The sequence below is a fragment of the Nipponia nippon genome, unplaced genomic scaffold (assembly GCF_047370975.1).
Source record: "Nipponia nippon isolate SJK-2023a ecotype South Korea unplaced genomic scaffold, ASM4737097v1 scaffold_10, whole genome shotgun sequence".
NCBI classification, from domain to species: Eukaryota; Metazoa; Chordata; class Aves; order Pelecaniformes; family Threskiornithidae; genus Nipponia; species Nipponia nippon.
The window spans coordinates 38,070,172-38,085,613 of NW_028262291.1; the positions used below are offsets into that span (position 1 = coordinate 38,070,172).

General features: G+C 33.9%; 1 protein-coding gene across 1 annotated transcript in view; it reads left to right on the plus strand.

The window, feature by feature from the left end:
• Window positions 1-15,442, plus strand: part of DPH6 (diphthamine biosynthesis 6) — a 214,869-nt gene that overhangs the window by 58,269 nt on the left and 141,158 nt on the right. Inside the window, exons 6-7 of the mRNA XM_087746813.1 lie at window positions 6,915-6,976; window positions 14,344-14,438. Coding sequence (XP_087602939.1) covers window positions 6,915-6,976; window positions 14,344-14,438 — 157 coding nt within the window. The remainder of the gene's footprint in view (window positions 1-6,914; window positions 6,977-14,343; window positions 14,439-15,442) is intronic.

The following is a 15,442-nucleotide window of genomic DNA, read 5'->3' on the forward strand; positions in this document are numbered from 1 at the left end:
AGAGCTTTTAGTGCATGGGTATAAAGAAATGTTTGAAAATGAAGTGTGTTACAGAAAAAGAAGAAATGAGATTTTGTAACAGTTTGCATAAGTGGATCTAGAAACAGGTTAGAGAGAAATATGATTCCCTCTTTGCTATCTCTTGAGCCTATAGCTTGGAGATTGGGAAGGATGTCAATATTTTCAGTAGTAACAGATGACAGGAGGTAGAAGGAAGAGCAGGAAAGTGCATGTGCCTGAAAACAGAAAAGTAATTGAAAGTTGACATTATTGAGTGCAGTGCTTCCTAAGGAGATGTCAGAGACAGACAAAATTGGAGGGAGATGGCTTAAGAATGGGAAGATCACTTTTGCAGTTTGGGGAGATCAGATAAAGAAAAAGTGAAATGGAAGCAGCGGGTTAAGAATGGGCTATTAGGCATTTAAAATGAAAAAGAAAAGGATGTAAGGGTTCTAGTGAAAGAGACGGAAGAATAGTCAGAGAACTGAGCTGAAGAAAAAGAGCTTAGTAAGAGATGTCAGAAGCAGAAATAATCTTAACAGAATGAAAATCAAGAGGAAGAAGTGGTGTCTTGTTCATATTAGAATATTACTTGCTGCTCTTTAATGTTTGGTGAGATTTAAGTTCTGGATGCACGTTCACTGTGTGGACTTCTGTGCTGAAACAGAGGGTAAACTCAAACCTTTAAAGGCATATCTGTGTAGTTAGAACCATAGATGCTTGCTTTCCAGGTCTCTCTGAGCTGAAGTTTTACGAGAGTTCTTGTCCTAATCTGATCCTTTATTTCTGCTCTGGCCTTTACCCTTTTGCAGGTGATCTACTGATTTCCCCTGTCAGAAGTCTCTGTTGATCCATTTGGGGACTGTGACTTTTTAAAGGTTTATAACTTGTCTGCATGGGGATGGATTTAATGAAAGTGGCACAAATTTTACCACTTACACCATGCCTCTTTCTCTGCCACTGAATCAAATTCCAATCCTTTTCTTCAAAGCTTAATAGCACCAGAACCATTCAAACCATGGAAATATCAGAATTCTTTAACAGGGACAGAACGGCACAGCCTTTTTTACCCAAACTATGGTGCTGGAATGGTTGAACTCTTTGAATTAAAGAGATTAATAAACAAATAATGCTCTAAAGTAATTCTACTCAAAACATTTCAGTATGCTGAAGTTAAAAACACTGAAAACAGATTTATATCAGAAAAGTCATACATATGTGGCTGTATGAACCGAACCTCTAATAACTTTTGTTTTAAGTCTCTGAAGTCTGTTGAGAGTCTTGAGAGGAAGTTAAATGGGGCAGTATTTTCAATGAGATGAACCTTTTGCTGTATAGCATCTTGGATTTGACTAAAAGCAGTTTAATGCTGTTATTAAACAATTCTTCCACAATCTCTTTTTAAACTATGAACATTTTAGAGTTTTAAAAGTATCTGCGTGAAAATATTGCCTTGTTATTTGATGAAACAATATAAAATTTCTTCAAAGACTTATTGAGGTTTCTGTTCCTGAAATGGCAGAGAGAAGTTGCTTTGAATCCTGGATATAACTAGAACACAAATAACTTTGATGTTAAAAAAAAAAAAAAAAATCACAAGAGATTACAGATAAAATTAACATTGCTGGTATGAAGATTTTTAGAGCCTTTTACATCTTAGAATTCTAAAATTTGATGACATCAGGCTAACCTAGTTTAGAAAATATTTGATGAACTTCTGAGAAAGAAGATAAACTGTGATCCTAAATAAACTGCACTGGAAACATATGCTAGAACCACTTTGGGATTAACATTTTATAACTTTACCACTTAGCTTGAGAAGAGTTACTATATCTTCAGATTCCATCCCTGTACTATTCCCACACTGGATAAATTACCCCATACAAAAAAAGAAAAGAAAAAAAAAAAAAAAAGAAAAAAAGAAGTAGGCACATAATCAAGTTGCATGAATTTTGCTCTTTTATACAACAAATTAGAACTATATTCACCTCAAATCTTTTAGAGGTGGAGTAATACCCAGTATTTATTGCATTTTCCTTCCCTTCATTTTTATACGAAAATTAAGCGGCTTTTACAATTTTTTTGATGTTTTAGAAAAGGAAATTCAAGTAATCCATCCAGTTCACCATTGTTATAAAACCTTTCATGTGTGAAAATTATGAGGAAGCTAAGAATCAACTATGAACCTGTCAAGTTATGCTACCAGACAAAAAGTTCACTTCCCAACTCTTCATAGAAATGAAAGCTAAATATGACACCAGGAATAATTTACCTCAAAGTAATTTAAGGTATAGGTTTACAGTGCATTAATATCTCTGTGGCAGGTGAAGTCCTACATCGTGAACATTCCTGCACTCTTGCAAAGTAAACCTGCCTTACCAACTAATACTTTTGTGTATGGGCTTTTCCTGTGCTATTAGAAACATACTCTTTGATTCTGTATCGTTTAAAGAATAGTGCTTGATCCTGCTTCATGAAAATCAGTGATTTTGTTTTGTTTACTTAGAAAGAAAAAAAAAAACACGTTTAAAGTAGAGGATTTTCCCTTCAAAAATGGTCCTACTTTCTCTGTTCCAATTCTAAGATGGGTGTTTGCATCTATCCTTTATACTCTTTTGCTTTCTCTCCATAGTTCTGTATCTGAAAGGTCTCATCACCTCCTTGTTAACCCTGTTTTCTTCCTGAAAAAGAAGTTGAAGAGAGAGAGAAAGACTAGTTTTGGTTCCAGAAAACTTAAGCCTTTCATTGCCTCTTTTCTTATTTCGAGTTCTAAATAATTCTGCTTTTGGTGAGCAGCTAATTAGGATCTTTCCAGAAAACTTATTGTGCATTACGCTGCCCTGCATCAGCAGAAGTCTCGGTCCTTGACATTCATGATGATGGCAGTTACTAATCTTGTCAACAATACTTCTCAAGAAGTCAGGAAAAAGAAGGGAACTTTAAGTTGCTGTAACTTTAAAACAAGTTCCAATTTTTTCTCCAAAAGTCTGTGCTAATTCTATGTATATGAAATTTCAAGAAGATTGATAATAGATAGTGATTTGGGATATTTTTTTTCAGTTTATTTTATGGAAGAAGTCAAAAAGGAATAAGATGTACTTTTTGAATGGTAAGGTTGGTTAGTCAGAAAAGGACAGAGGTTTTTCCCTATATTATCAACAGACAATGGTTAGCTCATATTTTATTGATATGTATGTGTGGTAGCGATTCTTTCACAATGTGTTCAGGTATTAAGGGTTAGAGTTTGGTTCAGTGTAGTTTTCAGAAGAACTTTGTGTACCACCATTTCTTAAAACAAAAAATTATTAATTTATAATTTCTAATTATTAATTAGAAAAAATAATTTATTAATTTATAATTATTGATTTAAAACTTTATTAAATAATTTTATTATTTTGAATGAAATTAATATTTTTAGTCAGCATTTTACTAAGAGGTGAAAATACAATTTTTTATATTAAAAGACTTCCTTAAAAATCAAGACTATTTTAAAATTCTGAACATGTATAAAACATGTTCTTGTTAGTAAGATGAGGCTTTAGAATGTGGATTTTATTAGCTGAATGTAATGTCATGAAAATGGAACTTGATTTTCTAATGATCTTGATAAATGCAACTAATATCAGGTAGCTACCCCTCACCTGAGGCTTTATGCTACACTAATACATGTGTACAAAGTGAACCATTTAAAATACGGTTCTTTTGCATAGCTTAACACTAGTGAAATGCCTTTTAGTAATGTTCTTTGGTACGTTTTTTTCACTACAGAACAAAGCCCTGAATTTCTGCCCCAGTCTTTTGACATTGCTGCAGTTCTCTACAGCACTTGTCTTGTGGCTGTGCGTAAAAGGGCTCTGCAACCATTGTTGATATCTGCAGAAGGAGTTCTGCTCCTGTCAGTGGATTTATCAGAAATTACAGATGGAGTAGAAATTACTTTGAAGTGATTATACCATTTGTGCTATCACATACTGATTTTACAGTAAAACTAGGCCACAAAACTGGAGATGAGAGCACAATTTGTTTTACTGAGCACTGTTAAAAACAGCATTATCAAATCTTTCGAGATGTTTCTGTCATCACGTACTGGTCTATCTCAAAGAAATAAAGCCCCACTTGCTCTCTTGACAGCACATAATAAATTGACTGATGTAGTTCAGTTGGGGAGTTAAAAATGCATTGAAAATAATGGGGCATAACATTCTAGGGTTAACATTTATTCATGGATGATGCAATTAAATAAAACAGGCATTAACTTCAAGGTCAGTCAGTAAAGTAATAAAAGTGAATATTTTAATTGAATTGTAATTGCTTCCCATTGATACATGCAAGTTAAGTAAAATAGATGTCAGTGCTGCAAATTATAGTTCCCTTCCTAATTAATTTCTTAATTCTACATTCCTGTACCTTGTTGTTGGTTTATCCACCCATCCAGCTTTCTTCACATCTAGTTTCATGGAGGAAAAATCGGGAGAATGTGGTTAAATGGAATGTACTAAGGATTTACAAGACGTTGTTTTTCTTTTTAGTCTAAGTAATTTTAAGAATCTGAATCAACCTACTCCTTTGTTTAAAGAAAAACATACCAAATAGAAGTATATACTTATATTAACTGTTTTGTAAGTATGGTTTTAGGTACTTTATTATAGTGATAGTAGCAGTAGACATACAGCTTCATCTATACATGCATACCCTTAGAGATTTGAGGTGTGGATTACTGGTTCTGCAAATTACAGGTTGCATTGGTTCTTGATGCCTTTAGCAGACGATCTTTATTCTCTCAGAATACAAACCTATTGGAAACTAAAGGAAATAATATTTTTCAAAAGAAAGACAAGCTATCCAAAAATAGAATTCTGAAAGAAAGAGTGCATTGCACTTCAACAGATTTTCATGTAGGTGTGGGATATTACTAAAGAGTTTACCCATAGGCAATTTGTTTGTATTTTGTATACTATTTGTATAATAGTTTCTTTTAAATTATCATTTTATGTTCATTAGGGGGTAGAACAGTAGGTATATCCTTTTTCATACTAGAGAGAAGTTATGAAAGAAACAATATGTTAGTGTGTCTCATACTGTCAACTTTTTCCCTTCTCACCCATTTGTAATGTGTCCCTTGGTTTAAAGTTTAAGGAAACCAATTTGTTTTTATCAAGGAGAGGGTTTGCTTTTCTTAGAAAAGTAATTATGTTAATGAAGAATGTTAATGTAAATGTGTGAAAGGAGTACTGTAATATGGTACTTATTATTATTTGTTTATTTTAAAAGAAAATGCTTGTTTAGTCTAATACCTATCCCATTAAAATCAAAGACATTATGCTAAGCTAGTGTAAGTTGGAAGACATCTCCAGAATCATTGGAACCATTGAAATGAAATGAAGATATTTCAAAATTATTTCCACAAGCATAAATTATCATTATCTTATAACTAGCAACACACATTTTTAGTCTGTTAATAAAGAGCAATAAACCAATACCAAAAAAGAATAGGGGGCAGGAAAAAACCTCAGTCCTCTCTCACTTTTAATTATTAAGCAGTTTTTCAAGTGCTCCCCTAGGTAGGGATTTTTTAATGTGCTTTAATGACATATTTAAAAACTTTATTAATGTTTTGAGATCTCATTGACTCTAACTTGTTTTAGTTTCACGGGAATTTAAATATACCAAGACCATCATTGTAAAAATTAAAAGGCATATCATCTATTTGAACTCAGCAACAACTTTATATAATAGGATACCATACATTTATATAACAGCTTTCATCATCAAAGATCTAAAGTGCTTTGCAAGGTACATACTTCAGAAATTGCTTCTAAATGGAGTCATTCTGGTGGCAGCTCTTTAATGATACCCATTATAGTGTAAAACAGTAGAGTAGGAAAAAAATAGACAAGTATTGTTATCAGTACAAAAAAACCCCAAACCACAATAATGAAGAGTAGTAAAAAATGCGATCACTGAAAATTTTCAAGTGTTCCTTCACTTTCAGAAGTCATCACTTGGTTTTTTCTTATTTACTTCGTATGTTAAGACCTTTTGACCACTTAGTCTCAAGTCCAACTAGGATATTTATTTGGTTGAAGAAGATGTCTTGAAACAGTTGTTCCTGGATTTTTTTTTTATCCCAGTACTGATTTCTGCCAATTATTTGATTTATTCCTGAGAAGTGACCATTTAACAGCCATGAGCTGGCAAAACTCATAAAGTCAAAAAGCTGAAACAGGAACACAGAGGGGCAAGTTAAAGGAATTATCAAATGTTAATAGGGCTTACTTTTTTACCAAGAAAAATAAATCAAAATGTAGACATCATACAGAATATTTTGTGATGGATCAGAAGGTACAACATTCAAGACATCTGTAAGTCTGAGTTTTCTTTATATCTCCCTCCTTTTAAATTCTTGCCTTTTTTTCTGTGGGTCACATACATGCAGAATATGATTTAGCAAAGAAGTTTTTATTGTGGAAAGCTGTCTGTGTCCCTTCCAGTAATTTGCAGGAACTATAAAAAAATTAACCTGAATTTTAATTTAATAGGTATCTACAAAGGTAACTTGTGACTCAGAGGTAATTTCTGTGTAGTATTTTCATTACCATGAACCTGCATGTTTACTTCATTGTTTAGTGAAATTTCTGAGAAAGGAAAACAACAGCTTTTCCAGTTGACACACAGTGAAAAGGTAATTGGCCTTATTTTTCCATAAACATGGAAACCAGTTGCCCAGAGGGGATAAGAGAAAATTCTGACTAAGTGTGTTTTCTTGAGAATAGAAATTATTTTAGATACAGTGGGACTAGTTTCTAAGGGAGACATGCTATATTTAAAAAAAAAAAAAAAAAAAAAGGAGCCTTTCTTGATGTCATAACAGTACTTTATAAAAAATGTTTTTGGACTTTTTTTTTTTTTTTCAGGTTTAGATCCAGATAAGCATCTAGGAAAAACTTTGGATCAAATGGAGCCTTATCTTTTGGAGGTGGGTATTACTTAAAGGACACTCATACAGGTAAAGTTTCAATTAAAAAGTAATACAAGCAGAAATTCAGTAAAATTAACTTAATCAAAAATTACTTAGTTACTTTATATACAATACTAACCCAAAGCTTATCTTTGTACATAGAACATAAGCCTCTGATATGCACTTTCAAGATGAAAAACATTCTTTCTGGAGGTAGTTCACAAACAGTGCCAGTGTCTTTAAAACAAACTAAAAGCAAGAAACCTCGAATATTAAGGGAACACTAACTCGTATGTCAACATGATACAGCTAAATAATTGCATGCAAGTTAGAGACTTTTACAGCAAGGAACGGTAGTGGCAAAATCATAGGTGATACAAAACTTCCCCACAGATATCTCCATCCGAAGGTTTCCTACCATATTTTACACAGTCAGACTGCATACAGTAGGGCCTTTCAAAAATGGAATAAGAGGTTTATTCCAGAGGATGTACTTAATTCTGTACAAAGGGTTATGTAGTCCTAAAAGCAGGAAAATGCTTGTAGGCAGAGCTAATAGATTTATTTGAAGAAAAATAAACTAGGGAAAAAAGAAAAAAGATGGGATTTTGTACACAAGTCTTCCTTCAGTTTGAGGTAGAAGCATCAAACATCAGGCTAAGTACGGTTTAAGAATAATAGCTCTGAAAGTGTGCTTACATATATTGTCTGTGACAAAGCCAATTTACCACAGTTCCTTGTCCTCAAGCCTGTTAAAAACCCATGATTATTTGCATGTTTGGCTGTTAAGAGAGCCTTGCTGTAACTTTTATCGGTGTAAGCTGTCTAAATTTGCGCAGAACTATCTCCTAAAAATACTTTTTGTTGTTAATCTGGGTAGTTACTGTTCAGCCTGGCTTCATAAGCAGTTTTTCTGTAACAATTAAGGGCATGGCAAACTTGCAGAAGAGAAAGAAAAAGTAACCAAAATTTGTTAGGAACTTTAAAAATCTCTTTTGCTGCTGAAGGATAGAGAAGTTAAATAGGAGTTATATCTTGAGTTTAACTTCATTTTGTTAGTCGTCTACATGGCTGGAGAGAAGACGATAGATAATTGATACTTGGCAAAGCTGAAGAGGAAGAACGAACGTCCATACCATTCAAATAGTCTTGAAGAGATTGTTGTTGGCCTGTTCTTAGCCTGAATTTTGTTGCTTCTGCTTCAGAGCTGGAGAATCTGCCCAGAATCCTACCCCACCACCACCTCCATATAAACTAGTTGATGTAAAAATCCCCTTCATGATCTCTTTTTGTAAGTCTTCCTTCACTTATATTTTTAGATAATCTCAACTACAGCAATGATTCAAGAATACCAGGGAGTGGGAAGGAGAGGTGTTTTCTCCTGCTCCAGAAAAAAGAAGGAAGGGAAGTAGGGAAATAAATATCTTCTTAAATATTTGTAGTACAGGTAAAAAAAACAGTGGTGGAGATATACAGTAGGAGTACAGAAAAATAAGTATACATTGGCTATATATAAAATATTTGTTTGTATTGTGTCATTAGCGGATGTTTTATTTCATGGGGTGATAATAAAGGTAGACTTAAAACAGTAAATAGTTGCTAAATCTAGGAATATCGGTAAGATCCAAGAATAGTTAGAAGAGGGAGTAAATTTATCCTGTCTGAAAAGTATAGATTGGATTTCTACAGGAAAAGGAAGGAAGAGAGAATGGAGTCACCACTGCAAGCATCAGTGAGCTTTTGGATTAGGTAATATAATCTAATGGAACACTGAGCTAACTTTGAATTGGAAGCTGTATTAACATGGCTGTTTGGCTCAGCTAGTAAGCCACTGAGAATCAGAGTCCGTAAGTTTCAGTTCAGTTCACCACTTGTGAACATGGTTAGACTGCTTCCAGGAGCTTGACTGCTAAGTTGGCATTGCACTGCATGAACATGCCAGACCGAAGTTTTCGTTGCACTCTATGTTTGTGCCATAGGTCTGCTCTGACACTGGCATGCTGTATAGTGCAAGAATAACATTATTGTGGAAAAGCAGTTTTACTGACATGTGAAGTCACGTTCTGCATGTACTGTAGAAATGGCTACTGATTGATAAATTCCCAGAAAGGTTGTTTGGAAGATCTTTGGAGTCACGTGTAAATAATACATAGTTTAAGAGTGTGATAAACATTTAAGTGCCAGTTTGTTGCTGCAAAGCACTTAAGCAATGTTTCTGTTTGTCAGAGCTGTTTCTGTAGAATCTTGGTAAGTCACAGCTAAGGAAGGATAAAACTCTAATCATGAAACAATGAACAATTTACTGTACAATAGATTTAACAGAAGCATCAACTTTACTGTAATATCAATTCCATATTGGTCAGTCATATTTAGATGAATTGATATTTATGTGGGACTAGTTAAATAAGCCAAAAGGGGAAAGTACAACCCCTGCGTTTGCAGAAAGCTTCTGTCATCAAAATTCAGGTTGCAGCTTCAGTGGGGCTGTGGATGGGTAGCTATTCACCTCGGTTGAATCAGTTGTCTTGACTTCCTTTAAAACTGTAGCAGCCAGTATTGCGATCTTAGCTATGTTAAGAGGATATAATTAAAATAAGGCTTAAGAAGTATTCTTCTCCATTTGATTTCATCATCGTTCATTTTAAAAAGAAAACAATAAACAAGAAATCCAAAAGTACCTGGTATTTGGGGGAATTAAATGTATTCTTCCTGATGTTTGATGGCTCAAGTGAAATGATTCTTACTTACTTGGTTTCACTGAAATTCTTACTGTCATGGTCTAATACTTCTTGAAACTCACGTTTGCAGGTGTTATCTTTTATTGATACAACAATAAACAGAGCAATGGCTGCATAGCTTAAGGTGTAGAACTAGTAGGGCATTCTGACCCTACTTGGAATGGGTTGTCAGGCCACTGTAGGGGAGACTGCACAACCGATTATTTGTTCATGTATCTGTTTCTTGTGCATATGCATGCTGTGAAAGTCGAAGTCAGTACAAATAAATTGTTTTTACTGGATACTTATTTCACTTTAAGGCCTCGTAAAACCAAATCATTAACTATAAACTGAAGAGAAATGCTTAGGTTTATGATGTGAAAAATACTCTTTTGCAAACCAATGAAGTCTTCAGCATCAGAAGTTCTGGTAGACAGAATGTGAGAGCAAGGAGTTCACAGTTTTCAGTAAAGAGGAGAGATAAAATTTAATATTCTGACCATACCAAAGCAAACACGATAATAAATTAATATTTAACATTGTACATCTCCAAAACTACCACAGCTTTATATACTTTTGTATCTTTGATTTGTGTTGTATTATCTAACCAGTAATTTCAAATTTCACAACGAATTCCTTGGAATTTGTTGTTCTTGTTGTTTTTTGCTGATTTATGCTTTTTTTGCTGTTCTTGTGGGATTCTCTTTTGGGTTGTCTGCTGGCATCTAATGTTACTTTACATAGTTATTTATTCAGCTAGGTACAGGTACACCATTTTCCCTGGTGTGGTGTGCAAGTTTGTGAGAATTTTTGCAGTTCTGTTTAAAATGAATTAAATAGTGTTCTATGTGTTCTTCAGTTTTGTTGAAAACCAGTTTATATCTTCATAAGTTCAGTGAAATGCCAATGTTGAATATAAGAGGGTCTTTGATATTGAACCACAACATGTATGACATGTTGAGTCATATGGGATTGGTAGGGAATATCCTGCTTTACATTTTAGCGTGTATTCACAAAGTTCAATTTCTCTGATACTACAGATCAGGAATTAGGACTTCACTCACTTCTTTTATACTATAAGTTTACTGTAAGGAACAGGCAGTAAAATCCAAATCACCTTGTATTACTGTAACATGCCTATTATAATTTCTTTTGGATATACAAGAAATACGCATGAAGTAATCATTTTGGTTTTAGCAAAAATCTCTTGTTGAGGCATTATAAGAGGCGTGCCAATGTTAATTGGAAAAAAAAAAAGAACAGCAAACAAACAAACCCACAACCCACCCCTGATTTCATCCACTGAATTATTTAACTTTGGAAAAATATATTGTCGCCTAAATTTTCAGTCTTCTGATTTACTTTAGTTTATGTGTACAATAGAAATTATAATAATTACTGACATAAAGGTGAGGTGTTTTTGCTGCTGTGGCAGCGGAAGAGTGGAGGAGTATTGAGTAGGAAAACCTTTGATATAATTTTCCAATTTTTTTTCTGACTTTACATACAGAAGGTTGAACTTATGAGTACGATGATGATCTGCAACCCATGCTTTTATCAGGGGTGAATTTTACTGGCTCAGGACATTGGCATTGTGGCAAAGAAAGTTCTTGAATTATTGCTTTTTTCTAAATGATAGGTCTTTGATTAATTATTGATGAATGGTTCCTACATAATTGCTAAATTATTAAATTGCTCTCATGTCCCACTGTTTCCTATATACCAGGAGCCCTAGCTTTTTACACTAAAGAATTTGTTGGCATCTCGCCAAATCTTGGGGGCTGCTCACACTCTCCTTAGAATTTATTAATAGAATGGTAAATGCATAGTATGGTTATACTTGTCTGTACTTTTGTGTCTGCTAATAGACAATAAGAAAATGTTTAGTCATTTGTATGCTTACCCCAGAAGTTGATGAGTATTTCTTGATGGAAAGAGCATTTCTGTAGTTGTAGAGAATTTACTAAGTGTTGTAATTTCTGTCTGGGAACAAAGTCTTAACTTGAAATAGAAAGCACTCAAATTCATATCTTTGATTATTAAATCTAAATGAGAAAGTCAGCTTTAATCCTTATGTTTCATTCCCAAGGTAGGAAGAGACTGGTCTTTGGGTAATGTTTGGGCTGATCGTTTATGTACCTTGTGTCTCATTGTGTATTTAAGATTAATTTTGTGTAGTCTACAAGATGATTTTCATCATATATTTCTTTTGGATTTTGAATTGAACTTGCATTTTTAGTTAAGTGCAATTTAATAAATTTAATAAAATAATTGGTCTTCAAAAAATGTTAATATTCTAAATGACTAAAAGGCAAAGTTCTGATGTCATTGATGACATTTAAAAAATATTGCTTTGTTAAATGAACATTAAGAATCTGTTCTATCAGCTGCTGAATATCCTCAGTTCCTGTTGACATTAGTGGGAACTGAAAATCCTTTAGCACCTTGTATAATTGGTGTCAAGAATGATCTTGAAGCCAGTGACATTGAAAATGAGGATTTCCCACAACAAAGATAGGAAATAGTCTCCCATCTTTTGAGTATTCAATATTAATTGCCAATAATTATTCTAGGCACTGATGTTTACGAGCAGAGCTAATGATTTTGAAAGTGACTTGTAAACAGTCACTCCTTGTATTCACTGTGGAAAGGTTGCAGTTAGAAAGATCTTTTCTGGTTTTCTCTCTTTCATTTTTTTAATAGTTTTGTTTTGGGTTTTTTGCAGTGGAAGCTACAACAAGAGGAAGAATAAAAGGTTTTGACTAACTGTTTTGTAGGTTGTCCATTCTTGTTGCATCAACATTAATTATTCTTGATGTATTTGTCCTATAGAAACCTTGTTGCCATTGTTGACAGATGGAGTTCTCTTTTATGTCAGGAGTGTAATTTTTTAATGAGCACTTGATTAAAGGTTTTCTTCTGCTTCTTTTCTTTAAAAGAAAATGTGAAAGGAAAAATGAAAAATACCTCTCATAACAAGACATTGAAAAATGATTTAATATATGTTTCAAAAGAGATTTAGATTTTACACCAGCAGACAACTAAACAGTCACATAGAGCATTACCAAGGTATTGTTTTCTCAGAGCATTTATACTTTTCTCCAGAATAAAGGCTGGAGAGGATTCAGACCTTTTGTTTACCAGACTGAATTTTAAATTTAAGATGTGGTCTTCAATTTTATGAAAACATTCAAGTTCCATGTGTTTGATTTTCTTCTTTCACACCTAATTTTGAATTTATTTTTTTTTTTAGCTAAGATGATGGCTGAAGTTGTAAACACTCTTTGAAGTTTTAAAATAAAAAACTTTGAAAGAGAACTGTAAAGTGACACAAACTATACATTCAGCTTCAACAATAAAAATACAGAGTCATCTGAATATATCAAATAGACTTGCTACACAAATATTCTGGTAACCATATAAAAAATTGAACCTACAATGTATAAATAACCCAGTCTCATGCTTGCCTAAAAATAGACAGATTTGGAATTCTTTTCTAGCCCCCAGACAGACTTTTTCTAACCATCTCCTACATGTTGTGGGGAACTGCATTGCTACTTTGACTGCAGAAGCATCATGGGTGGGCATCTGTTCCTCTAAGGTAAAGCATAAGGGGGTTAAATAAATATTCCCAATAACAACATTGGTGTTTGCAATGGAATTAAGGACTGCAGTTCAGCTTCTTGTGAACTACTTGAAGCAGAATGTTAATGCTTGCTTAATGTGAAAAAACCTGGACAGGACTTGGCTTGAAGCAGCTAGTGCTGGGACACTTTAGAAGGTGATATAATCTGCTGATGAGGAGATGAATTTCTCCTGCAGAAAAAGGGAGGGTGTCCCTATGCTCAGGCATGGTACAGGTGCTTGATTGCTACCTATCAGTACAGTACATTAATACAGAATTACAGTGAACTATTCAGCAGTTGTGTGCTCCTTACTCCAGCAAAAGAACTTTGGTTCCTGCTCTACAGCTACTTATTTATAGAACAGGGAATAATTATGATAGTCATGTCTCTTATTTTGAATGTTTTGGTTTATGTAGTTATGTGTTTTATCCAGAGCTTCAGGAGTATTCATGAATGTATATATTGGTTTAGAAAGCATATTTGGTACAATTTATAAAAGAAACAACATGTTACTACTTCTTCAGATCTTGCTTTAGCTTTTTCCTTTTGACTTAGAAAACTCTTGTTGGTTCTATTTGTCAGAATTTTTTGAAAGAATGGATATCTATAAAATACAGAATGCAGTTGTTGAATCTGTTGCCAAAAATTGTGTTCATTGTATACTTCTATGTGAAGTGCTACTTCTTGTGTTGATTTACAGTCCAAGTTTCTCACAGAAAGGAACTATCTATGCTAAAGAAAGATGGACAAATAAGGGAGTCTGAACAACCTTTCATGGCCACCAAGGAAGATGGACTAGGAATTCATTTGTTTATCTGAATGTTACAGTGCCAGTTCTACTTAAAATATAACACATCAGTAATTTTTAGATCATTGTAATACACATACGAAGAAATCAAGAACCCTCTGTATGATATTTTGTTTTTTTCAGCCTTGTAATGGGTAGTCTTTTAGAAAGTGCACACTGAAATTTTCAGCAAAATATATTTAATAGACTGCTTTAATGTAATACTTATGTATTTTGATTTCCCTTTTGTTTTAGCTTTCTGAGAAATATGGAGTCCATGTTTGCGGAGAAGGTGGAGAATATGAAACATTCACTCTGGACTGCCCTCTATTTAAGAAGAAAATAGTTGTGTAAGGAACAGTTTCTTCCATTTCCTTATATTAAAGCAATGGGAGCATATTCACATTGAGCTTGAGGCAACTTTTGTTGGCAGAGGTAAAACATGTCCTCTAAGTTCACAAACACTCACTTTGTTTAACACTGGCAAAGTCCTCTGAAAACCTAAATCAATACCTGACAAGACGAGGCCTTCATAGAGGGCTATAAACTTTTTAGACATTTGCACTTTCGTTTACTTGCTGATTATGGCCCGCAGTAAAACTGGTACCTACACACTGACACTTTTATCCTTTCATGAAGTGCGAATTGCCTGGAATATTTATCTTTCATTACAGCTACATTTGATAAACTGCCACATCAGTAGCCTGTGGGTTCCATTAACTCTGTGTGTGTGTGTGTGTGTGTTTTAAGTTTAGCAGCTTAGAATAATAACGATAAACATTTTTCTTCAATTATTAGAGGATATTTTAAATACAAACTTTGCATGAATCCACCTCATTTGCACTGAGTAGTTTATTCCTTTGACATAAATTGCTAAAATCTCTGTAGTGGTATATGGAAAATATTTGTGTCTTTATGCGAGTTTCTTATTAGTCTGTTAAATAGCTAAGCCTGCTTGCTTCAAGTGAGATGTTTTGACTGCTGTTCCTTTTCTTAGCCAAGTAAACAGACTAATAATCATGTATTGGCAATACTCAGTCATCTTAGGGAAGGTCAAGATTATGGAGCATATAGACATGATTAAGGCTTTCATGGTGAAGGTCTATTTGTTTCATTTTTCTCTAAGACTGGGATCTGTCCGTATAGGGAACAGAGAACCAAGAGCTGTTAACTCTGTTTCATTGCATGGCATTTGGGAGAAGAAGAGCAATAGACAAACTGGTAAAAGGGATGGCAGCTACTCTGGCAGATGTCTGCTGAACTATGGGTTGACTGAAAGTTATGTCCCTGGAGAGAACTAAAAAACTAGATAATTTGAGTCTGGAGATACCTCCATGCAGAAAAGCTATGGAAT